Source organism: Colobus angolensis, unplaced genomic scaffold (assembly GCF_000951035.1).
Source record: "Colobus angolensis palliatus isolate OR3802 unplaced genomic scaffold, Cang.pa_1.0 Scaffold27, whole genome shotgun sequence".
Classification (NCBI taxonomy): Eukaryota; Metazoa; Chordata; class Mammalia; order Primates; family Cercopithecidae; genus Colobus; species Colobus angolensis.
This window is the reverse complement of record NW_012115932.1, coordinates 11,168,071-11,194,779: the sequence shown is the minus strand read 5'-3', so window position 1 is coordinate 11,194,779 and position 26,709 is coordinate 11,168,071. Positions and strand designations below refer to the sequence as shown.

General features: G+C 40.0%; 1 protein-coding gene across 3 annotated transcripts in view; it reads right to left on the bottom strand.

Moving 5' to 3' along the window:
* The window catches only part of TENM2 (teneurin transmembrane protein 2), a 984,758-nt gene extending 962,091 nt beyond the window's left edge, over positions 1-22,667 (bottom strand). For all 3 annotated transcript variants that reach the window (XM_011947738.1, XM_011947740.1, XM_011947741.1), the window contains exon 1: positions 22,442-22,667. In XM_011947738.1, the coding sequence (XP_011803128.1) occupies positions 22,442-22,667 (226 nt within the window). The remainder of the gene's footprint in view (positions 1-22,441) is intronic.
* Between the last annotated feature and the right edge of the window lie 4,042 nt (positions 22,668-26,709).

Here is a 26,709-nt window from a genome sequence, read left to right as displayed (position 1 = left end):
CCTGCCACCACACCCAGCTAATTTTTGTATTTTTAGTAGATAAGGGAGTTCACAAATTTGGTCAGGCTGGTCTCGAACTCCTGACCTCGTGATCCACCTGACTCGGCCTCCCAAAGTGCTGGGATTACACGCGTGAGCCACCACTCCTGGCCTGTATTAGTGTATTTTATGCATGCTCCAAGACAATTCTTTTTCTTCCAATATGGCCCAAGGAAGCCAAAAGATTGGACAGCCCTGGAATTCTTGCATTGTGGTCGGAAGAACATAGATGCCTAGAACAGAGAAAACTGAGTCAAGCGTCAAGGCCAGGTTGGGTGCGATGGCTCACACTTGTAATCCCAGCACTTTGAGAGGCTGAGGAGGATGCATCACTTGAGGTCAGGAGTTTGAGGCCAGCCTGGCCAACATGTCAAAACCCCGTCTCTACTAAAAATACAAAAATTAGCCAGGAGTGGTGGTAGGTGCCTGTAATCCCAGCTACTTGGGAAGCTGCGGTGGGAGAATTGCTTGAACCCAGGGAGGCGGAGGTTGCAGTGAGCTGAGATCAGGCCATAGCACTCCAGCCTGGGTGACAGAAGGAGACTCCACTAGAAAAAAAAAGAGTCAAAGTCAAGGTTTCATGAGGGCAGGGCTATCCTGTCGCTTGATTCTGCTTTACCAGAGTCTGGTGTGGAAGGGCATGTGCTGAACCCTCTGAGAACACTGCAGTGTAGACCAAAGAATTTGGGCAGTATCACAGAAACTAAAGAGATAGTTATGAAAGATAACTGTGGAGAGAAAAAACATCTTCTCACAAGTTTTTTTTTTTTTCTTTTGTTCAGGTTTATGTAGCAAATGTTATAACACACTGAGTTTAATTTTCACATAAGACCAATTTTTCCCATGGGAATCAGAAATCATTTCTTTTTTTGTTCGTTTCTCGTATCATGATGCAGCCCTCCCTAGGAATGATTTGTTGTATAGGTGGAAAGCTTCCCACAGATACATGAAAAATGAGACAGAAAAGGAAGTCCTGTCTTTGTCTTTTGACTCCATTTTTTTTGTTCGGGGAATGTCTGCTTTGGACCATGATGCAAGAGCTCCTTTTGACATAAACTCTCAGCAATATTTTACAGCGGGGGCAAGTGGAGACTAACAGTAGACCAGATTGCTATATAGCATTGTATTTACTGTTCTAAAGGTCACCTGATTAAAACACATCACATGCGTCAGATCTTGTGACTGTATGCACAAACTCTTTAGATAATATATGTTTAAAATTGATGATGTTATGTATGTTCATGAACACAAATATATAAATACGTTTCATTGTGCTTAATATGTGTAATATGTTACATGCAATTTATGTAATATATATATTTAACGTGTATATTTATGCACATATGTATATGTATACAACAATATATGCATATGGTCAAGGGAAAACAATTAAGCCTATAATTATGCTTACAACTCCAGATTTCCTAGGATGTAGTCATCATGATGCTATTGCAAATAAATTGAGGTTTAAAGGATAGTCATATGATCTTAAAAAATTCCCCCTTAACTAGGCTCCAGATAAAATGACATAAGATCTCTACATTCACACAATTTAAAATTGGTTTAACAAAATATCATTACAACAGAATGATGCATTTCAGAATACGATATAAAGAGATTGTTGCATATGTGGCTGAAAAATTTAGAATATGATTTGTAAGTAAAATTTAAATTTTGTGTTAAGAAGCATTTTTGATTTTAGATGCATGCCCCAAACATTTGTACCTATATCAAAACCTGGCCTACTCGTTCTTCTATTACCTCTACATTAGCATAATTTTAAATACAAATTTATTCTGAAGAAATTGAGTGACATACACAAAGATTTATGTAAAATGATGTTCACTGAAGTATTATAATAATGAAAAATGCAAGAAAACTAAAATTCTATTGGGAAAATGATTAGATGGAAAGTACAGTGTGATATATCTATATGACAATGCCACATCATTGTTAAAGAAATCATATTTCAGAAGAACAATTTAAGGAAAGGAAAGCATTCATGACAAAAGTAAAATGAACAGAGTAATATATAAATAGCGCATATAATTCCAGTTTTGAAAATACATTCCACATACACACAAACAGCTCAAAGACTGGGAAATAAATATGCCAAAATGATAAAAACAATTGCTATTCAGCAGTAAAATGATAGGCTATTTGAATTTTCTTCTTTATATACTTACTATTTCTAAATTCTTTAAAATGGATGTGAATTATTTTTATAATCAGAAAAAAAAAAGAGTACAACGCAAAGTAATTTAAAAGACTGTTTAAAGACTAATCCTTCAAATTACCTAAAACCCCATCTGGCACCTATCCCTACTCCTCAGTGAAGCTCGGTTATGCAGTCATGTTCAAATGTCCAGTGTCCCCTAAGCCCTGGACCAAGCCAAGTGCTAATGAACATGCTATTTTCCCAAAATAAATGGTGAGATGAGGACAGGCTCTGAATACTGAGCACTATAAATATTTATTTTAATTATTAATAACAATATTTCGATTTACAGGATGCTTAATAAAATAAGAATAAACTGTGTTCATACTAAGTCCCTAGCTGTTGCAGGTTCATTTAGGTCCCAGCATAACAATTATTTACATTTAGTATAAACTAATTTACTGTTATTATCATTTTTATTAACGTCATCAATTTCTCTGATTCACTTTCACACATTCCAGGGAAATCAACGACACTAATTTTCCAGCCTATAACTTGTATGTAACAACTGAGCCTGGTGTATATCTCTCAGACAAAATTAATTCTCTCTTACTTTAGTTGTTTCAGGTTCAATACTGATCAACTGAAAGTCAAAACTCTGCTTGTTGTTTTTCGTTTTTTGTTTTTGTTTTGTTTTGTTTTGTTTCCTGAAATACAAAACCTCCTACACAGGAGTTACTGCAACTGCATCAAATGAAAGGCAAATTCATGTACTTATTAAGTTTTCTCTGAAAGAAACACATTATATCCAAGAGTGAAAATGCCTCTCTTTTTTTTTTCTTTCTTTCTTTTTTTTTTTTAAACAAAAACAAAAACAAAAACAAGTGCCAGGTGACAGCATCAATAAACACTAGCACTGCATACTCTAATGAGGACTTTCTACAAATATTTTTAAAGGCTCCTTTTGGCTCTGAATAAAGCAATATACTGGGACAGCCACAGGAGCATGAGTGGAGCTGTGAGAAGCTATAATCCGAATATGCTAAGAAAATGTAAGCAAAAAATTGCAAATAAAACTGCTTATATTCATGTAACTTGTTTGGCGACAGCCGTAGAGCATAAGGAAAGCTGCTATAACTCATAACAGCATCTTGTAATAAAACAGCTCTATGCATCCCTTTCAAACTGCTCAGTGCTCACATCTCATCAGATGGCTGAGTAAGCACTACGCTTTGGGACAGTAAATCTGTTTCCAATATGGTCTACATTCACAGATACGCGCTTTAGTATTCATCCGAAGACACTTCCAGCTAAGTACTTATAAAGAAAGGGTAATCATATATTTAAATATCAGGATGCTATTTTCTCTGTCTATTTTAGTAATCTAGCTCACACTAGAGCAAACCTAAATGGATCTCAGGAAACCTTCAGCAAACTCAACTCTGACTCGCAGCACAAAATCTCTCCTACAAGGGTCTTCGGGAAGCCTTGGCTTCTGCTCCCATAATATCGTGTTTTTGTCTACCAGGTCATTTCTCTATGGTATTAGCATTATAAGACTCTTTTAGCCTCTCCTGGAGTAGCTTGTGGGTTTCCTGAGAGCATGGACTACCTTCTCAGCATCTGTATCCCCAGCTCTCAAACAAAACTAGGGACAACATGAACCTTAGGTTAAGTGTTTGTTGACAGAGTGATCTCCTGCAGCTTAAAGTCATAGCCTGGATTTGAGGTTCCAAAGCCTTTCCATAGCCCTAAGGTTTGAAAAGGGTGAGGATAAAGCACATAGCAGAGGTTTTTCCAACTGTTTGCAGACATTCGTTTTTCTGAGGGGTTCATCTTGGTTTGAGCTTCGGGAGAGATTGTGCCTATTCTATAGCTGTTCCTTGACTTACAAATAAACCCATCATATGTTGAAAATATGGTAAGTCAAAAGTGCATTTTCGACTTACGATATTCTCAATTTACAACAAGTTTATCCGGACTTAATCCCATCCTAAGTCAGAAGAGTGCTGAATGCATATCACTTTTGCATCATAGTGAAGTGGAGAATTGTAAATCAGGGACCATCTGTAGTATCAACCCAGTGGGGTCAGAGAAAGGGAGAGCAGCCATCTTTGTTCTTTCCTTTCTTCTTTCTGGTATCAGATCCATAGCAAACTTACCTGCTTCAGTGTAGGGATACAAAATAGGAGACTTCCTAGAGGACACAAGGATCATTCTATAGGAAGGTGATTTGTGATTTGTTTTTTGTTTTGGGTTTTTTATAACTTAACCCCCACCCCTGCCCCCACAAACACACACAATATAGACAAAGATTTAAGTCCCTACAAAATTCAGTAATTCAGAACTCCAGGCAATTCTAGTGATACTTTTATTAAGTGTCGAGGTTGGGCTTTGATGATTCTGAGCTCTGAGCAGGAATGCCCTCCCACCCCTTCACTCCCAAAATGGTTTCCCTGTGTGTCTTCAAGTTAGAAACTAGAGAAATGAAAACACTGTGCTCTCAATTCTAAGCTTAATCTCCTTGGCAGACTTCATTTCTTAGAGAGAGAACACCATGGGCAGAGCCTGACAGCATATTTACATGAGGAACATTGTGAGATTTGGGCCACAAGCAATGCTGCATCCAGCCAAGTGATAAGCAGAATTCAGAGCTGGAAAGATGTTGGCCCTGTTTCTGGGTGAACACAGACTGTCCTTGAAGGGCAGCGTGGCCTGAGGGGAACACAGCACTCTTGGAGGCTGCTGGATTCAGTCTCCTGGGCTGAGACAGCACATCTCACAGGAAGTCCCTGTCAATGCATGATCAAGTCTGAGCACAAGACGATTTTCTAATAGGGCTGAGGAGTTTACAAAGTAATTTAGGCATCTCACCCACAGTAACAATTTGGTGCTAATAAACACATTTTACAAAGTATTTTGTCCTCAATGAACTTCACCCCTAGAATAATACTGGGTGTAGGAACTTTATCTAGGAAACCAATTGTACAGAAGATGACTCTGGCCCAGAGAGATTTGTCTCAGACTTGTCCCATGTTGCGTGGCTCACCGTGATCAGGATTAGGCTTAAAGCTAGGTCATCCTGCTTCAAAATCTGTGCTTTTCTACTGATTTTAAGGATTTCAGAAAATCTGAGTTGCTGAAAGATTGGTGCAGAGGAATGAGTGAGGAAGGAGGCATGAGGTAGAGAGACGGGTGCCTGGGTTCCTTGGCAGGACAGGACTTTGACTTACTCTGATCCTTTCTCTCTATTCACACAGGAAACAGCAGGAGAGAGACAGTGGATGAAGAGGTCTAGGCAAGGATGGGTGAGGACGCAGGAAGGAGCTGAAAGCTGCAGCAGGCAGAGAACGACCCACCCCATCACTTAACAAGGGTGAGGAGGTGACAAGGGTCTCCTTTTGTTCAGAGAAGGGAAAGGAGCTAGCCGCAAAAGATAGCAACAGCAAAGACAGCCAAGGACCACAGTCTCAGTGTTAACATTGTATGGATACTGGAGAGCAAAGGAGAGAATTTCCAGCTTGCGCTTTCTACTTTTCTTTACTCTTGCTAAAATAAAAACAGATTTTTCTTTTTTTACTTAATGTGAATCTCAACTCTGAATTGAGGGGAAGGAACACTGGACCTCACCAGCAGGTGAAGTTGCCGGATGAATACTGAACTGGGCGGTGGGAGCTAGGGTTCTTGCTCTAAGTTTAAGAGCTTGTGTTACTTTGGTCACCACATAAGCTTTCTGAGTCTTAGTTTCCTCATCTGTCAAATGAGTGGCTTGAAACAGATGGTCCCTAAAGGTTTGTTCGGTTCTGATATTCTATGGTCATGGCATTTTTGAGAGTTTCCATACCCTCATCCTCTATGGTTTCCAGAGAAATTGCATCTGTCACATCAGTGACACACCATTTATATCCCTCCCTTTATTTTTCTCTTGCTAAGGTGTTTTAATCCTGACAGTATAATAGAATAAATCACAGCCATCAGAGATGGGAGTGACACTGGCCACACACATTAGAGATAAACAGTCAAAAATCGCTCACCCGTGCCTTCCCCTTTGCCCACAGCCTCTGCTGTCTGACAACACTAAGCTTGAACTACGATTTCCATCTGGCTGCACAGATCTGAGCACCAAAATAGCCCTCTGCATTGTCTTAATAGCTGTAATGATACTCTGCCTTCCAGCAGCCTGCCTGTCCAGACCATCTCAACATATGGATTTGATTTCTTCCCTCTGGCGAGTGTTGCGGGAAGTATGGTTTTCACATATTCAGTCAACAGACACTTTCTTGCACCTTCTATCACCAGCAACTGGAGTCCGATAGCTTGTGTTTGATTCTCTTTCCAGCCCTTTCATACAAGTTACCTGCTAGCTTGGGTTTGATTCTCTTCCCAGCCCTTTCGTACAAGTTATCTGCCCTTAGTCAAGAAACTAACCTCTCTAGACTTTGGTTGTCCTTAAGCATTGTGATGATTTTCATGTAACTTTACAAGGAATAGTGAGGCATACAGTTAATATTCAGTAAACATTGTTCAGTCATTAATATTATTGCTACAACTCTTCTGTGTCTGTGTTAGACAAGAGAAAGAGGGTATTATGGTGTTACAGAATTGGGAAAATGAATGATGGTGACAGAAAATTCCAGAAAGACACAGTTCCCAGAATAATTGGTCTGGGGGCTATATAAATGATACAAATAGTTGATTTTAATGATGAGCCCTTATCCACTGTTTTGTTTTGTTTTCTTATCACTTGGCTTAGCTGGCATCCCTGCATCTATCTGTTAAAGCTGCCTGTGAACAAGAAGCAGTGATGTTCCGTACAACCAGGGGGATGTGTGGGTTTGTGGACAACAGAGCCTTTTCTAGTTTTCTTTTTCTTTCTTTTTTTTTTTTTTTTAAGATTCTTTCCTCTTACAGAAAAGGGGCTATGTTATGCCTGAATTAAATCACCTTTCAAAAGCCAAGAAGCAAATCACTGTCCCCTAAGGATGACTGAGGGGCAAGAAGCCAGTACTTACCATGTGTCTCAAGCAATTTGATAGAAGCTAGAGAAGATCACCTGGTTTGAGATAAAGTACAACAGGGTTGAACCCACTGCTCTGCTCCAGAAAGCAAGACTTATGGAAAAGGGCCACAATCTGATTGAAACGTGCTTTCATTGTGCTCCACAAAATAATAATTCCTTGTATCTATAATCCTTACCGAATTGAATATAAGAAATAGACTACTGCCTTTAGTGGTTGAACGAACTCAGAGTCTCCAAACTTCTGTCAGACACACCAACACTTCCTCTAGGAACTGGGATGCTGGTTCTCCTTAGGCAACCCCAGGTAGTTTTTGTTGTCCCAGTTTCTGCTCTTACCATCCTTTTTTTTTTTTGGAGACGGAGTCTAGCTCTGTCGCCCAGACTGGAGTGCAGTGGCGCAATCTCGGCTCACTGCAAGCTCCGCCTCCCAGGTTTACGCCATTCTCCTGCCTCAGCCTCCCGAGTAGCTGGGACTACAGGCGCCCACCATCTCGCCCGGCTAGTTTTTTGTACTTTTTTTTAGTAGAGATGGGGTTTCACCGTGTAGCTCAGGATGGTCTCGATCTCCTGACCTCGTGATCCACCCATCTCGGCCTCCCAAAGTGCTGGGATTACAGGCTTGAGCCACCGCGCCCGGCCTGCTCTTACCATCTTTGCATGTGTTTTCCACTGTGAAGCCAGCAACTTCTTCAATAACGTAAATTATATTATATTGCTCTGGAACTAAACATCCTCCATGAATTCCCACTGTCCCCTTAGCTGTGATGATCATAATCTCTCAACCTCAGTTTTTCCATTTTTAAAATGGGGATATTATTGACTGAATACCTGTGAGGTGCATTGGAGGATCCCTGGCACCCAATGACGTACTCAATGCAGGGTGTTACTGTTATCATTAACAAAACAAAACCTCTGTGAAAGAAGATGCCTTCTGTTCATTTCATCCCTGACACAGTCCATGTGTAAAATGTGCCGAACCCCTGCCATAGAAGGCTGAAGGCTTCCAGTTCTGTGAAGGATGGAAAACAAATAGCTTACAGTATCAAGTTACCACATTTAAAGTTCTATGAGTAATCATCCTCTTGAGATGTAAACTGAGATTGAACAAAATTAACTTGTTCGCGTGATATTATTTCTATATTTCCTGTTTTTTTAAGCAAGCTGTCTGAGTTTCCTGAAAAGGGTTGATAAAAAGATCTTGTAAAGATGTTGTAAAATCTGAGGCTGAAACTATAGCATGTGTTATTATTACTGTTTTTGTTAGCCACTGAGTAAATATGCAAGGTGGGTGCTCATAGGATCTAGAAGAGAAAACAAAATGCTTGTCGGCTTTCAATCAGGGATTGGCTAAAAATACACTGTGACATGCAGTGCACAGTTTTGTCCTAGAAAGCTCTCACGGTGTCCAGACGGCCATGTTGCAGCTCTGGCTTTGTTTGGCAACAAAGATCACTTAATCATACATGAGAGAGTGGGAGATTCAGGCAAACCTGAATGAAAAACCTTGTCTTCCAATATCCAATGTCCTTCCCAGTCTATCCTGGTAGAACAGAAATAGCACAGGGCAAAAGGTTCCCTTTTGGAGAGGAGGAAAAGAGCCATGGTGGTCAGGGGTAGTGCAGGGAAGGGCTTTGAGACTGGCAATGACCCCTCTCCACGCTCGTGCATGATAGGATTCCCTGTTCAACAACTATTTATTAAATGTCACGTACATGGCAATATGGCTGGTTCGAAGGGAGATGGAAACATGAGTGAGGCACTGTCTTTCAAGGAATTTATAGGGTATGTTTATGACTTCCTATTCGCACTTTCTGAAATCTGAAGTGACAGCTCTGAAGAGGGAAAAACAATATCAGGTTTGCTAAGCATGTGTTTAGAAAACTCCCATGTACTCAAAACAACGGTAACAAAACATTCAACCAGGATACTCCACAATATTTTTGCAACTGTCATGTAAATCCAAAACTATCCTAAAATGAAACATTTACTAAAATTCTTTTAAAAAATGAAACAAACCATCAAATAAAGAAAAAAAATCACACAGTTTCTTATGGAAAACAAGTAAAATAAGTTACAAATATTTACTAAGTACCAAATCGCGTCTGTAACTCGAGCTCAGTGCCTTCTTTTTAAATCTACCATTTCCCAAGAAGTCCTGCACTACACACCTGCCCTATAGATAGTCTTCTTTTGGTCTACACAGTGACTTTTAAAAATGAATTAGCTGCCAAACATCTTAACCCAATTTGTACTGAAAGCAGAGGCTGAGACTGAGGCTATGAACAAGGAGTTGACTGGGGAAGTGATTCAAAAGAGCAAGAGTAAGGAACAGTGGCAGAGACAAGGAAAGGGAAGCCAACACAAGGGTGAGTTCTAGAGTCAGCCACTGCTGCTGTAGGTGCCTGATCACGATGGTGCTGGACCTTCCCGGCAGCCTTAGGCTGTGCGTCTCAGCATGAGGGGAAGAAGCATTTATCAACAGCTTCTTATCTTCTGGCTTCTGAACCCATCATTCAAGGAAATCCCACAGCTGCTAACTTCCTGCACTTCGTGGGTTGCGTATGTGTAATTGTCCTGCTCCTCAAGGGCATTTAGCACTTTATTGTCAGAAAAATCTGCAGCCAGGATGTTGTGCAAAAAGCCTATTTAAACTGTTCCACAAGTGACCATTACAGAACCATTTTAAATCAGGGGATTTTATATAAAAATAAATCCAGATTGCTCAATTTTCTTGAGGAACTGGGAGATCTAGCAACTCTAGACCTGAATTCCCTGGAAGCACCAACCTGCCAGTCCTGAGAGACATTCCCTGGCCATACAAACTTCAAATCAGAACAGTCCCCCCCATGACGCACAGTTGACAAACTAGCCTTCTTCACCCGTTTATCTTAACTGCCTGGTCCTTGTGAGTATGGGACTTTTCACATTTATTTAGCTATTCATAGTCTCGATACATATTCACATTGAGAAGGAGATAGAGACCCACCATTTTAACACAATCTTTCCCTACTGACTTCATCTTTCAACATAAATGTAACTTGATCATTTTCTTCCAATGGTAGGTCCAAATCCATCACGACTGCTTTGACTTTGAAGATGTTGGATCAATTAACATAATCAATTGTTACCTGTTACATTCCAAGCCAGGTACTCAAATTAAAACCTCATTTTTAATGTTTGACATAATGTGGGCTGAGAGGCAGGGGTGCCAGAAGAATCAGTCCACCTGCTTCTTCTGACTCGGAAACAAGGAGATGGACTACGGCACCAAGGGCCTGCAATGCCTAATACACCTAATACACCAGCAAATGGTTACTCCATAGTGGTTTAGAAACACTACATAATGAGCTTTGGTTACATTGCATTTATTAACCCAAACCCTTGAAGAATCAGGAGACTCTATTATGAGCTTCTGAGTGAAAAGTGAGATTCTAAGTCACTATGCTAAGTATGAGGTCCTGTAAGCTTGAAATGTCATCAGTTACCAAAGAAATATTATATTCTATAGAGTGTGTCCTTTTACACTCAAATCCCTTAAGACATTTTATTTATATAAAGATATGGTTTTAAAAAATGCTGATGCCTGGGTCTTCCCTGCCACACATTGGGATTTAATTAGTCTTGGGTGAGACTAGGACATGCAGACTTTTCAAAACTGCCCAGGAGAGTCCAATGAGTCACCACTGGTCTAGAAACAAAAATGGCATGGACTGTGGCCACAGTCATTGTCCCCTTACAACTCAGCTAGGACAACTCAGCACTTTGCTGTAGCCTCCCTGCTGTTCAGTCTCTGGGTTTGTGAAGCAGAAAGTGTTAACTGGGTCAGCTCTGTGCAGAGCTTTTGCAGGGCAGACAAATGGAGTCAGAGTGCAAGCATTAAATGAAATGTCACCATGAACTAGGAAGAATTTGAACCCAAGGCTGCCAGGAAAACAGGGGTCTTTTGACAGCTGTTGGTGTCACCTGAATTTGCAGTCATTTTGAGAGGGATTTGTTTGGCCTATGGATACTTACCCTGCAGTTGACTGGATCTTTATTTATTTATTTTTATTTTATTTATTTATTTATTTATTTCAAGGACATTAAAGTGGTATGCCTCCCTTCCATCAATGTTCCAGCTGCAGCCAATAGGTCCACAGAAACTAATTTAACCCACTGGAACTACTCTCTAAATAAATTCACCATTTTGGTTCAAAGTGCTACAAATAAAGTCAGTGCTTTCATTCCCCGTACATGGATCAGACCTTAACTGCACAAGCACAGAAGGAGAAGCACATATTATGAGGTGGCAGTGGACATGTGGGAATTTGAAAGAAAGTGCTTCAGACTATTTTTAAACTGAAATGTATCCCACTGGGACCGTAACTGCCCAGTGCCGACTATTCATAAATCAGGGTGAACACAAAGAGGCTTCACATTTTGTGGGTCTGGCCAAAGAAAAAGATCTGGGAAAGGAAGGAGAATCACAGATTTAGTTGAGTGAGAATGCATCAGAGCCCATCTGACTTTTCTCTGTGTTTTGTGTTTTTATTCTTTTCCCCCCTCATTCTTGAAAAGATTTTTCTGTCTTGGAGAAAATGCATTAAACATAATGCTGATAGTAACTTTGGTAAAATATTCCAAATGTTATAAAAGTCTGTTGGACCTTATTAAATAAGTCTATATTATACTTATTTTTAATATTGTGGTGCACACTCAGTATTTGTTCTGATCACTCCCAGCAGAGATTTATTACTAAAGTACATCTGACTTGAGGTTGAGTGGAAAGGAAAGCAGTCAGTGCAGGAGGAATATTGAGTAACTTGGTAGTGTGAGAGAGTGGCTGCAGCAGAGAAAAAGGGAGCTTGTGAGATGTGCATGCCAATTAAGGTGCTCAAGAAATGAACATGTATTCATTTTGAGTACACACTAGCCCCCTCCTCTTCATATGTCCCTAGGGATGCTTCTGGAATTGCCAGGGCTGAAAATTAAATTATAAACCTAAAACATGGCATTGAAAATGTAATGTTTCCTTTGATAATATCAGTGTGATGATTCATCAGTGGGTGGGGCAGCGCCACTCCTGGACGCAGACTGTAAAGCATGGTAAGTCTGATCCTGGCAATTCTTCCATCTCTCACCCTGCAGTTTTCCCAAAGGTTCTGGTCAGAATGGCATCCCTGCACAGATCACACGTGCACCAAAGACCTCCTATACATACCGCAGAGTAGACAGCTGCAGAGACACAATTGCAACATGTGGCACAAGCCAAGAAAAGCTGATAATATTGCATCACCAATAATCAGAAAAAGGAACTGTTAGTGCAACTCAACATGGCAGTGTCAGAGTAAATGGCAGAAAACTTGCAAGTTGGCATTTCAAAAAGTGAGATTTGATATTGTCATGCTGGACAGACATACCATCCACATTTTCTAAGTGGAGTCCGTCTCTGAGCTGTGCTTTCCATTTTTCTCATTAGAACAGGAAACAAGCCACTAAAAAGAACAAATTCTCTGGTAGTTGCATCTATGAGTCAGAGCACAAATTTGCAAAGCTCTTTGTTTATCTCCCTAGTCATAAGAGTCATAGAATCCATGTGCTAGTATGCTGAGTCACTCATCAAGAGAATAATAACAACAATAACAACCCATTAAGGGCTATAAAAATTCAGAGGGCAGAAAGCTTCACCAAAGACGTGGACCGCAGGTCACACCCTGTGGGATGAATAGGTTTGGAATAGTCAGAGAGGTATTCCACAAGAAAAAATAGACATAAGAAGATCCGTGATATTTTTGCAGTTGTGAGAGCATTCAGAGATTTGGCATATAAAATAAAGGCCTGAGAGGAATAGGACTGGTGTAAGACAGAAGGCAGAAACGGGACCTGTAACAAACTGAAATGTCAATAGACAGGCACTTGATTCAAAATTCTAAAGAAACCCACAGGCCAAATGAAACCTATCTAGGGGCCAAATATGTCCTATACATTAACTTTGTGGCCTCTGATTTACGGGACAAAAAGGAGGTCAACTCTGAGTGGTGGGATGGGGAATAAAACTCACACTGTGTAATGACAGGTCAAGTTTGCACTGAGTGAATAGCACATGTAAAGGAAAGTAAGGTGTTCTTTTTTTTTCCCCAATCTTTTCACAGGATTTTCTTCCTCTTCCTATTCCTTGATTACCTGCATTGTCATGTGAGCTTCTTATTTCTCTTCCTTGTACATGTTTTTTTCACAGATGATCATACCAAGTCCCATGAAATTATTAGCTGTCAACTCCTAAATCTTTATCCAGCTCAAGCCTCTCTCCAGAATTTCAAGACTGGACAGCCACTGCCTATTAGACATCTGCACGTGGAGAGCCTGCAGGATACCTCCAGTTCAAAAGGTTGACAGTTACCTGTCCCATCTTAACCCACAAACCAGGCCATCCTCTGTCTCAAGCCCTGGTGATTGATGGTCAGTTGCCATAACCAGAAACTTCAAGGATGTCCTTGACTTTCTTTTTTCTCTTAGCCTGCTTGCCCCATCAGTTGCCAGAAAGTATTGGTTCTATCTTCTAAACATACTCAGCTTTGCAAATGAAGTTACCAATTGGCAGGGATAAAACACACACTCAGTTGAACACACACACACACACACACAGAACTCACATCTACTTAGTCTCTAATTTATTTAGTCCATGATAGAGAATAAACAATGGTATCATGGTCCACACAGAGAAAGGGCAGATGCAGCATAATCTCTTCTCTATTTTTTCCTTGCCTGGGATCCATATGGAGTGCTCTGTAGCTCGTGCTACCCTTTGCATAGGCAGGAATCTAACAAATTAAAAAAAAAAAATCCAAATTCTTATTGCAACACTATATTTTTGTACTTAGGTTTATGTCCAACATTCCAGAAGAACTTGAACTAACAATCTATGTACTTCCACTTAAGGGGTTATTTACAAGCATTGACCTTTCCCGGCTCTTTAAGTAAACTCAGCATCAGAAAGGCAATATTCTCTTTGCAGGAGAAAAAAGCAGTCAATGCCCAGGAGTCTCAGAACAGTATATCTTCCCCTCTTTTAAGGTATCCTAAAAAGCCAACAGTCAGGGGCCAGGTATGGTGGCTCATGCCTGTAATCCCAGCACTTTGGGAGGCCACGGTGGGTGGATCACCTATGGTCAGGAGTTCGAGACCAGCTGGACCAACATGGAGAAACCCTGTCTCTACTAAAAATACAAAAAGAAAAAAAAAAAAAAAATTTAGCCAGGTGTAGTGGCACATCCCTGTAATCCCAGCTACTTGGGAGGCTGAGGCAGGAGAATCACTTGAATCCAGGAGGCGGAGGTTGCAGTGAGCTGAGACCGTGCCTTTGCACTCCAGCCTGGGCAACAAGAGCAAAACTCTGTCTAAAAAAAGCCAACAATCTTTTTATTTCAACATTTCTCAAACAATCTCTGCTATCTTAGTTCAGGCCACCAGGCTCCCTTGCTTAGATGAAGACACAACCTGTGACTGACCACCTTGCCTCTCTCCATGAGCTGAAACCAGCATTGTCTCCCTGAAATGTCTTCATGACTGTTTCTCTCTGGTACTCTAGCTCATCCAACCTACACTTCTTTGACATCCTTGGAACAACTAACTGTGGTCACCTCTGGACCTTTGCACATGCCATAACTCTTGCCTGAACACTGTCTTGCCTCTTTGATTGTCCGACCTCCTCCCCATCCCTCAAACATATGCAAGAAGGTCCCCAGTTTCTGGGATGCCATTCTGGACACACAAATCTGGGTTAGAGGTCTCTGCAAAACCATCCAATATTTTCCCTTTTGTAGTGTTTTTTTATATGGCACTTAGTTACATTATCAATTATATCTTACCATTTTAAAACTGCCAAGCTGTGTGAGGTTAGAAACCATGTTTACCTTTTTTTATTGTTGTAACGGCAGTTGCCTTTTAGGAACTTACAGTTGCCTTTTAGGAACCCCTGAAATATTTTTGAATCAATTTGAGGGAAGTGGGAAAAACAAGGCCGTGTTTTAAAAACTCAAAACCATCCAAGATATGGAAAACATGCCAGAAGAAAAAATTAGGGAAGGAGGCAATTGAAGTGCTGAAGTAATTGTCCGGTGTTGAAATGTTGGAAACTGCCCACAGAATGAGAAACTTGGAGCTGAGATAAATGAAGCAGGAATAATAGGTGTGATTTGATAAGCATCAATATAAAGAATCAAGAAAAAGGAGGCTTGGAAGACTTTATCTAAAATGCAAGGCTGTGATACCATTCCCCAAAGCTGAGAAATGAAAAACGGAAACAAATTTTGAAGGAAAGACAATTAAATTTGCTACTTGGACACATAAAGATAAAATATTCCAAGGTCCAGTAGCAAAGTGGATGTGAAGCTTATAATATGGTTTGGCTGTGTCCCCACTCAAATCTCACCTTGAATTGTAGCTCCCATAATCCCCAAGTGTGATAGAAGGGACCTGGTGGGATGTAATTGAATCACGGGGTAAGTTTTTCCCGTGCTGTTCTCATGATAGTGAATAAGTCTCACGAGGTTTGACAGTTTTATAAAAGGCAGTTCCTCTGCACACGTGCTCTTGCCCGCTGCCATGTTAGGTGTGCCTTTGCTCCTCCTTCACCTTCCACCATGATTGTGAGGCCTCCCAGCCACGTGGAACTATAAGTCCATTTAATCCCTTTTTCCTTATAAATTACCCAGTCTCAGGTTTGTCTTTATTAGCAGCATGAGAATGGACCAATACAGCTTAGAAAGACCACAGAAGGGGAGCCTTAAACTTCAGCCTCACTAGCATTAGGAACATTTGTTATTGGGCCAGTTAGTGTTTATGGTCTACTTCAGCTATGAGAGTCTTTCTTTCCCATGCAGAATTCATTCCATCAGGTTTAGGAGGTACTCACTGTAAGCTACCTTGAAGCACAGGATAAACCTACGTCCAAGACGTGGCCAGCTACAGCCATAAAATGGTAGATATAAGTATTATCAGCACATGCCCCATGCCAGGCCAGCCTGAATATCTACGCGGAGAATATTCTGCTGAAAATAGCAAAATAAACCCCAAACATATATATAAATAAGGGACTCTTTCCAGTGATGTTACCAAATGAGAAATTGTGAGAGCGGGGGTGATCAGAAGACTTCTTCAAAGAGATCTCTCTGAAGAATAAAGCCAATATATGAGAATGAGAATCTTGTGAGAGATGATAAGTGTGAGGGCAGATGCATTCTTAGATTATCCGGTGGTGTCAGCCAAAACATTACCTTTTCAAGTAAGCTAATTTGAACTGGGATACTATCATTTGCAAATGAAAAAGTCTTTAGAAGTAGAAGTAGTGACCACTGAAGAGTCCTATGAATAAGAGTGTTCTAAAGAAAGTGCCATGGAGAAGAAGAGTATAGGATTAGGGTGAAACTCTGGGGAATTTCCACCAAGAAAGAGCAGGAAAAGGAAGGTAATTCAAAGAAAGCTGGATACAAAGTTGAATGCAGAATTGACAATAGATAATTACTGGGAGGATAACAATTGGGCAAATATGAAGATAGTTGCCAAATGGCTAAAGTTATTGAAAAATATAGACATATTCATAGAAGGGTAGTATCAACAATGAAAATCTACAACATTGACTCTCTGACATAGATTCCAAATTATTGCACATAAAGTGATGAAAACGGATTAATTTTATCCAGCATTTGTATGGATTAAGTCTACTCTTAATTAAACTCATTTCTGAAATATGTGTGCATTTACATGCCATAAAATGCACACCCCAAAAAAGTGTTTGTATCCTATGACACTACCTTAGAGCAGTTTTTCCAATCTATATTTTTTTAACTTGTAAAATTGTCTAACTAGCAACTCTCTTACAGTGTGTTGGCATCAGTTGACAGTTGTTAGATAGTATCTTTCATTCCTGTCTAAAAATAGGAAAATAACGTATGAGTTATGTTCATCTTTGGGAACAAAATGTATGGTGGATAGAGAGTCAGACACAGTCTATCAACAAGCTGGAAAAAAAGAAGTTCTGATTTTGAAAATGTCAGAATTTTTGCAAGTCACGGGAAACAAATCAAGAAGAAAGAAAATTCCTGTTGCACCAAAATATTATTAGGGTTGAAGAGCAAGTGATCTCCACTTTTGCTGGTGGTAGGGTTAAAATGACAATAACTATAATGATAATTACTAGCACTTATTAAAAGAAAGATAATGTCCAGATCATAATAAATACATAACTGTAAGAAATAAACCCAATTACTCTATATGGTAGAGTTTTTACAGACGGAGAAAATGAGACTCAGTCGATGTTCTAGAATTTGTTCAAGATCACACTGATGGTACCCATCAGCACTGGGATATGGACAAAGTTGAACTCCAGAGTCTTCATTCATTACTCTTTTCCCATATGCCCCCCATATAAAACAACAAGGATTCAAGTTATCCAGCAAGAAGATAAAATTGAAAGGTTGTAGATTCTCTTTTTCTAAGGCTTAAAAATAAAAAAAAATACAACCAAAGACTAGAAGGTGCTGTATTATTCTTAGTTGAGCTATGAAAAGTAGTCCTATCTAGAAGTGGGAAGATAAATGGAAAGCAATCTTCTCAAGGTACATTTCAGCCTTCAAAATATTGACTACACAAACTCTTGAAATGTACTAACATCTACAAGGTATTCTTTGTAGGTAAATTAAAGTGCTGAGGTTTTCAAACTAGAACCTTTTAACCATTATTTAGGTAGAGTGGAAAAATGACTCTTTTAAGACAATGGTATAGATAGAAATGTTTACAGATTTCCAAAGTATTCCCACAATTATTAGATAAATTAATTGAATCAGTGCAGGTAATACTCTAGCTTACTAGTGGTTCATGAGTTTTCAGCTCATTAACACTGTTTAAATGTACATTATGCCAAATTATACAGAGCAAAAGTTATTGTGCAAATGATTTTAAAGATCATAAGAGCAAGAATTAATTTATGGAGTACCAAACCAAACCTAGCCTAAAATGTGTACGTGTGTGTGTGTTTGTTTATGTGCTTTTTAAAGCACATCAAAGAGTTGGTAGGATTTATTTCTTTGCTCTAACTGAATGAGAGAACTGATGCAAGCATATTTTCAAAAATTCAATCTTCCCCCAACTTTTTCTTTGACCTTGACCTAGACAGCCAGCCTGAGGTACAGAGAAAGAATTCAATCTTGGCCCCCTCTCGAGAGACTTGAACTGCTAACTGGAAAGAAGCACTTTTTGAGGAATAAGAGGCCTGGCTGAACTCTCTGGCCCACTGGGCCTTGGTTAGCACAGAAAAGAGTCAGTTCTGCTTACCTGAGCAATATCATTTAGATAGTGACACCTTTCTTGGTTAGTGTTCCAGGTGGACAGGTTGTGCAAAGAGGTGATGACCATAAGGGAGGACATAGAATCAGCACTGACAGCCCAGTACACATCCCTGCAGTCGAAACTTTTTCCTACAGTGGTGGTTGGTAGAGAGGTATTGTAGGCAGGAATGCTTCTGGAGAGTCAGGAATGATTGTGAGATGGAGGTGAATGGATGAGAACAGGAATTACATGAGCAGGGCTGGGAGCTGGTGGTGAATACTATATGTTCAATCAATACTATTAATTAAAGTTTCTGTATTATTAAGAAAGATGTAAAGGTATGGATTCTTGAAAGGCTTAGAAAGTGTATTTCATAGACTCTTTCCCGCCTTTGACCAAGGATTTAATTATATTTTTGTTTGTTTACTTATTTATTTGGGAGGTGATGAAACACATTGGTTTAAAACATAGTTCTTGAATCCAGTCCCTTAGGTTTGAAGCCTATCTCCAGCTCTTTCCATGTTTTCAACTTTGGATGACTTATTTAATCTCCCTCTGACTCAGTTTCCTAATAAGTAAACAAGGGAGTGATAGTACCCACCTCGCAAAGTTGTTGTGAGCATTAACTGAGTTAAGGCAAGCAAAATGCTTAGATTGACTCCAGACACAGAGTACTCAACAAATGTTCGCCGTTGTTCTTTTGTCATAGTTATTATTGTTGTTTGTTTAATATACCTGAAAACCATGTAGTAATCCTCATGAAACACAGAATGCAGAGGAGAGTCCCAGGCACATGCACATGCAAAAGCAGAATTCACGTCCAACTCTAGACTCCTAAGCCCCAGGAGAATGTCTTGTATATCACATTGCTCTTCACCCTACCTCTGGGGTCCAAAACAAAACAAAACAAAAGACAAGCTTATACAAACTGCCTGGGAACTTGGCTGACCTTCATTATTCAAAGTGGCATCTATTTCACAGGTTGGACTAGGGCTGGGTCTGACCAGGGATCAGACCACTGCTCACTTTTGTCAGGTGCATTAGCTCTCAGACCACTAGGATGCTATTTAGTGCAGGATTAGTCATTTACTAATTACTAATTACTCCAGTGGCCACAGACCGAAGGTCAGCAATTTTCTTCCTTCACACCAGGAGGATCCAGCATAATAGAGGCCAGACAGGTGATTTGCATACTCAAGAGAAGAAGCCACAATAGAAGAAGGCAGAGGAGGAGTCTGTGTTGAAAGCAAGCAAAGATGAGCACAATTTGACCGGAGCTTCCGTAAGCTTCTCATGGGAACACCTGGCTCATTTCTCCTGCTGGGAGATGGCAGGTTCTTGCATTTGATACTTGAGCGGGCCAGGTGGGGTAACTGGACAAGGTCTGACTCTGGGCCTGTGTCACTTTCACTGGCTGGCAATTCTTTTCCGTGCTGAGCATCTGTAGAGTCATCCAACTGTGTTTGCAAAACTTGGTTGTATGTGAGAAGTGTGTTTGTTTTATGATCAGTGTCTTGGGTTTTAAATAAGAATACTGCAGGAGATGATCCCACTATGATCCTTGTTAATGTACCTCTAGGCTAATAAGTACGGAGATGATCCTGCTCTTTGATTTCATGAATAAGAAAATAAAATGGGAAATGCATGACATTTAAAAAAATTATTGTTATTACTGAGTGTAAAATTTATTTTAACCCTCTCTGCAGTGGCTAAGTTTCAAGTTGAATGTACTGCTTGCCAGATTGTATCTCCTGTTCCTTCTCTCCTTAAATATGTGCTTATTTACTTCCTGCAGAGTTCAATTTTAGAACCCATCAAAGTAGATCCACTCAGACTCTGACTACATTTTCATGCATAAATTCATAGATGTCTTCAGAAGGAATTGCACTTGCATATGCAAATACCTTCTGATGCTTTTTATTTCTACTTTTGGCCTGCACAGTTTTTAATTCATGCAAACACATTACACAAACAAATATGGGCTCAATAACAACATGCGGCATGTGTGAATTGTTAATTGCAAAGCTCTGAGTTTGATATGGCCAAGCAACCTCTATTATTGTCAATGGAGGGGAACAAGACTAAACAGGAAGCATAAAGGTATATTTGACAATAAAATCCCAGTCCTTGGTTTTATTTTATGTAAATATTAATAATGGAAAAGGTGATAGGCCGATCCACAATTCAGCAATAACCTGGAAGCTACATCTCAGTACACAATGATCCAGAAGCCAGGATGCACCTTTAATAAGACTCAGGAAGAAGAGTGAACATTTCAGCACAGAATTCTGAGACAAAAAAACGTATGCAGCAACAACATAAATGAGACAAAAACTCCAGCAGAAAATGAAAGGCTTTCAACCACGTTGAACGTGCATCACCTTTCAAAATATTTGAGTTTCGTGTTAGTGCAGCTCTGGGAAACAACAGAAAGGTGTCCCAATTTTATTATATTGGAAATGTAAGCTCTCTCTCAGTTCATTAAGCCATGATTCTTCATATTTTTTTTTTCCAATTGTCACTACCTGCAATTTCGGGAACGGTGAGAGCTTAACAAAGCAAAAAACACTTGTTGAAGTTACAGATCAAAGGCACTTGATCCGGAGCAATTTTCAAGCAGCCTCTGCCCCCATTTTCTCATGGAGGAAGATCAGCATGTGCTTCATTTACATGAAGATAACTCAGAAAATAAGAAGGAAGATTAAATAAAAATTGTATCCTGCAAGAGTTATAATGGCAATGGAAACACAACTCTAACAGTTTCTCTGTTGATTTATTTTTTCAGTCCTCTGTTAAATATAAAAGCTGGAGCTAGGCTAAACCAAGAGTGTATAAAAAGATGTTATCTAGAACAACCTCTGGATTGTAGATTTATAAACCGTGGGCATAGTGCTAATTAATAATGCACACACACACACACACACACACACACACACACGTTTTGTAATAAGTAAAAAATAGTAAAAGTAGTTTAAGGAAGCTGAGAAACCAGGACTAGAATTCCAAGCTAAGTTATTTAGTTAGAAATTAAACCCATTGCCACATTTACTCCCAAGGACATGGAACAAGAAATAATCAGTGTTATAAAACAAATGATGCAATAACCTAGCAGAGCAGGGCTTAGCCCTTTGGTGCTGGCAGAGTGACCCTTCCCGAGGCATTCGGTACAGTTTTGTGCCTTTGCTTGTAATTTTGCTGAGCCATGAATGTAAATTGCACACACGGCGAGGCTGGTACTAGTAAGACATGGAGCTAGAGAGTGAGCTTTGTCACACCACCTCTCAGCACTGCTTTGCTTTAGTCTACGTGTTGATGCATTTACAGCAACCCTGGAGAAGTGATAACAGAACTCTTCATAAATATTGGACATGAAGAGAATGCCAACTGTTAGTGCTTGGGAGAAAAATATGCTCCTCCCCAAAGAAATCAAAACAGTATAAGAAAAGGAAAATTAAGGCTTGAGGAAAGTAGGAGGGATAATTACATCAGTGGAATTGGAAAATAACATACATGTGGCCACCTATGCTCTGAAACACAAAAAGAGAAACATATAACTCAGAATTAACATCATATTTTAGTTGAAGGAAAAGGGTGTATTATTATACACTATTTCAAAGATGTTTTAACCAAGATACACCATTTGTTCAAGGAGAATCTAAGTGAGAAACCCAATGCGAAAAGGAATAGAAATTTGAGGCTTGTAATTGGACTACGAGAATAGTTTTGAAAAACCACAGATAATCTTAGGTTTCTCAGGATAGAGATTCACCACAGTGTCAGGAATACCCTTTATGGAACCAAGGGTCTGCTGTAGAGTACATTTGTCAAAACCCACCATGGTGAATCTCCAAAAGTAGCCACCAACCACGCAAATCAAGTAAGTTACACAGTTGAGAGCAAATCAGCGGAGGAAGACAAACCTTGTCTAGGAAACTCATCTGACTCCCGGTGGACGAGGTCTGTGACTCGGTTTCCATAGTGCATCCTGCTGTCATGATCATAGGCCTTCAGAGTCTCACTGGAGCTGTAGGATTTCTGTGTGGGCACGCGGCAGTCCTCACTGTCGAGAGAGGAGCTTGTGTAGCGACACTCTTTGCCACAGCGTCCTCTGGTCAAAGACCGGTGTCGCCGGTCCTTTACATCCATGATTCCAGATATGGCAGAATGCTGATGTTTTCAGAAAAGTCAGGCCTGAGTTTTGGCACTTGTCACTTTGCCACCTAAAAACGTAGAAGAAAAAAACCAAGACTGTGATTACAAGAAATGTTGCCTTCAGTTCTGATTCATGCTCTGACTCAGACGAAAACGTGAAAATGCAGACTTGGTCAACCCTGCACAATCTCTTTTGTAAAACTTCAATGAAAACTAAACAATCAACCTAAATAGAAGAACTTGATAGAGTAAATTAATTTTCTTGCTGTTTAATTTAATAGATTTGGAAAAAATAGTAACAACAAATACTCATCTTTTGATTTTTTATGTATGCACAGATGACATGATGAGTCTGTCACTCTAATGCAAGATCTTACTACAAAGCAATTCAAAGCCAAATTGATTTTATCCTTCTTTAATTACATTCTCTCTATGCTAGAGAAGGCTTGGGTAGAAAACAAATACCACCCCGCCATCCCCACCGACCCCCCCCCCAAAAAAAGGCAAAGAAAGGTACAGCAGCAGATTTGAGCATAAGACATAAATATGTGCTATTAATACTTTGTATGATACCAAGTCCCATGCAACTAACATGACATTTCCTAGCTATGTCTGGAGAATAAGAATAAAAGTTGTTCTCGACATGCAAACAATCTTTCTCCAATTTCTTCAACGAGATTTTGGCAAACTCCCAGTTTCCGCTCCTTTGCAGATCTGTGTCTTGGACACACCTGGTTACTTCTTCTGCCTAGTCACCCACCAACATGATAACTGCTGACAGGCAGGCTTACTGGCACAGCCACCTGATAATTGCCCCAAGCCATTCTGTCACCTTCATTGCTGGGATACCCACTATAGAACAGAAAAAAAAAAAAATGAGGAAGATTACCAAGTACAGTAGGAAAGCTGAAGGGGAAGGAACCTCTAACATATGAACTGGCAACCAGGGAGCCCCACAGTCTGGCATATGATACCCTCAGCTTGGAAGTGTATGCCAAACATCACTCAGAAAACACTCGCCTTCTGCCTAGCAAATATGACCAAAATGCTTAGGCGCCTCCAAGTTCCAAATCATAGGCTCTTATTGATTTCATTTGCTATGCAAAAATAGCATAGACCACAGGGCCAGGACCTGGACAGAACGGACAAATACGAATTTTAATTAAAATGGAAAATGCAACCCAGAGCCAGGGTGATGATTTTTCTCCAGGCTACTGTTGCTCACTGCCTCCTCAATATGTCAGGAAATACGGGGGGAGCAGATCTGTAGTTTTGAAGCCCTCTGCTCTTCCTTGTCTACTTTACCACACTATAATAAGATAGCTGTGCACAGCAATGTGGATGACATTTGCCTCCAGACACCAGAAGCCAAGTAGCCCTTCCCTTGTTTTTTCATACCAGGAGTTCTTCTAGTTCTCAGGGACCCCTCTAATTTACACTGTGTGTATACTTTATCAAATACTGCCTGTAATTGCAGACAATTTTGTTCGACAATTGGCAATGAAAAAGAGGGTACGACTGGCCAGGCACGGTGGGTGGCTCACGCCTGCAACTTTGGGAGGCCGAGGCGGGTGGATTGCCTGAGGTCAGGAGTCTGAGACCAGCCTGGCCAACACAGTAAAACCCCGTCTCTACTGAAACTACAAAAACAAACAAACAAACAAAAAACAAAAAAACAATTGGGCGTGGTGGCGGGTGCCTCTAATCCCAGCTACTTGGGAGGCTGAGGCAGTAGAATCTCTTGAATCCGGGAGGTGGAGGTTGCAGTGCGCTGAGATCCGCCATTGCACTCCAACCTGGGCAATAAGAGCAAAACTCCATTGCTCATAAGAAAGCACAAGCAGTAGCTAGTTTGCTGGAGTCTAGAGTCTCTCACTCAGCAAGTTCAGAAGTGCCTTTGAGAGTCTCTAGTCATGACTTCAGGACCTGCTTAGAGGACATAAGTAGTGTCGACATGTCAGTTTTTGCTGTGGCATAGTCAGTTCAAGTGTCTCCACATTAAGGCAATTTCTAGATGCCCAAATCTCCTTTCCTAACTTCTAACATGCGATTTCAACATTTTGGAATCCATACTATAGGTTATTTAAGAGTGTGGCCATTGAGGTCTTAACTGGATGCCAGTCCTATCAGGACCACCGGTGAGACACAGCCCTTGTCAAAATTATTCCTGGTCTTTTGAACTCAGTTTCTCATTCAGTTGAAATAGAAAAAAATAGTATCTACTTCACAGAGTTTTTGTAAAAATTAAAACATACACGGTGGTAAAATTCCTAGTATACTATTTAACACATCATAGGTGGTCAATTAAAATTAGTTTTTATTCTCCTCTGAATGATTTTAAAAATGTTTTTTTGTTAGCTAAGGAGTTACAGACTTGCATAAGACAGAGGAGGAAGATGATGATATGAATCCCTGAAACTCACAGTTCTAATAATAAATCCTAATTTTTAAGCTAGGCTCCAATCACGGAAGACGTTCATCGTCTACTAAAAGAATATAAGACTGTGTGCACCAACACTGAGGAGCCACAGGTGGTTTTATGGAGAGTTGAGTGTTTTGAGTACATTTGATGATTTCTTCTCTCTTGCTTCACTGTTAGTTTGTAATTTCAGTATCTTCAGTGTTCCAGACTCATGAAATCTTATCTTCTCCAATTTGCATTGTGCTAGAAAAGTAGACTGACTTTCTACATATGTGTGTGTATGTGTGTGTGCTGTTATTTTATTTTTTAAATCATGCTCAGAGTGGGAGCTTAAAAGCTTATAACTTTTTTTTTTTTTTTTTTGAGATGGAGTTTTGCTCTTGTTGCCCAGGTTGGAGTGCAGTGACGCAATCTCGGCTCACTGCAACCTCCGCCTCTCGGGTTGCAGCCTCCCAAGTATCTGGGATTATAGGTACCCACCACCTGTACCTTGTAAAAATACAAGAAATTGGCTAATTTCTTGTATTTTTAGTAGAGATGGGGGTTTCACCATGTTGGCCAGAGTGGTCTTGAACTCCTGACCTCAGGTGATCTGCTTGCCTCGGCCTCCTGAAGTGCTGGGATTACAGATGTGACCCACCGTGCCAGGCCGCAAGGTTTATAACCTATTAATAAAGTTCAAGAACTTTAGTGTTGGGACATTTTTACATCTAATGTGGTTGTTCAGGGATCTTTTCCTGATAAATTTCTCTTTCTTGGCTCTGCCCTTGATAGTTAAATTTGTCAGCAATATCACGTCTGGATAAATGATGGAAATTTATATATGATGAGGTAAAAAATCACAAATCTCAGTCAGAGAAACTAAATTTCTTAAGGAGCTAGGCAGAGCTCACAGACTGTTGGCAAATAGACATTTTGCATTTAGCCTGCCTATTACTTAAAAACTGATTGTCGGCTGGGTGTGGTGGCTCACGTCTATAATCCTAACACTTAGGGAGGCCAAGGCGGGTGGATCACGAGGTTAGGAGTTCAAGACTAGCCTGGCCAAGATGATGAAACCCGGTGTCTACTAAAAATACAAACAAACAAACAAACAAAAAAAAAAAAAAGCCGAGCATGGTGGCAGATGCCTGTAATCCTAGCTACTCAAGATGCTGAGGAAGAGAATTCTTGAACTAAGAAAGCAGAGGTTGTAGTGAGCTGAGATCACACCACTGCACTCCAGCTGGGCAACAGAGTGAGACTCCATCTCAAAAAAAAAAAAAGTTTGATCGTCAGTATTAAAAGACAAAGTGGAAGAATTATATATGAAAATCTGGATTCTTATCTTTAAAAATCAGGCAGTCTATAAATGTCTCCTTCCAGAAAGACAGAATAGACATACTTTTCCCCATTTTCCCTACAAGGTATAGCTAAAAGCCCCGAACATTATATAGAAAACACATAAGATTATGAAAAGTAGAAAGAAGAGCAGAATAATGAGGGGCCTCAGGACCCAAGGAACAACAGTGGTGAGTTTCCTGGGGTTTCTTTTTGCTATATATATGGCAAAAACAAATTAGATGATAGATAGATAGATAGATAGATAGATAGATAGATAGATAGATAGATAGA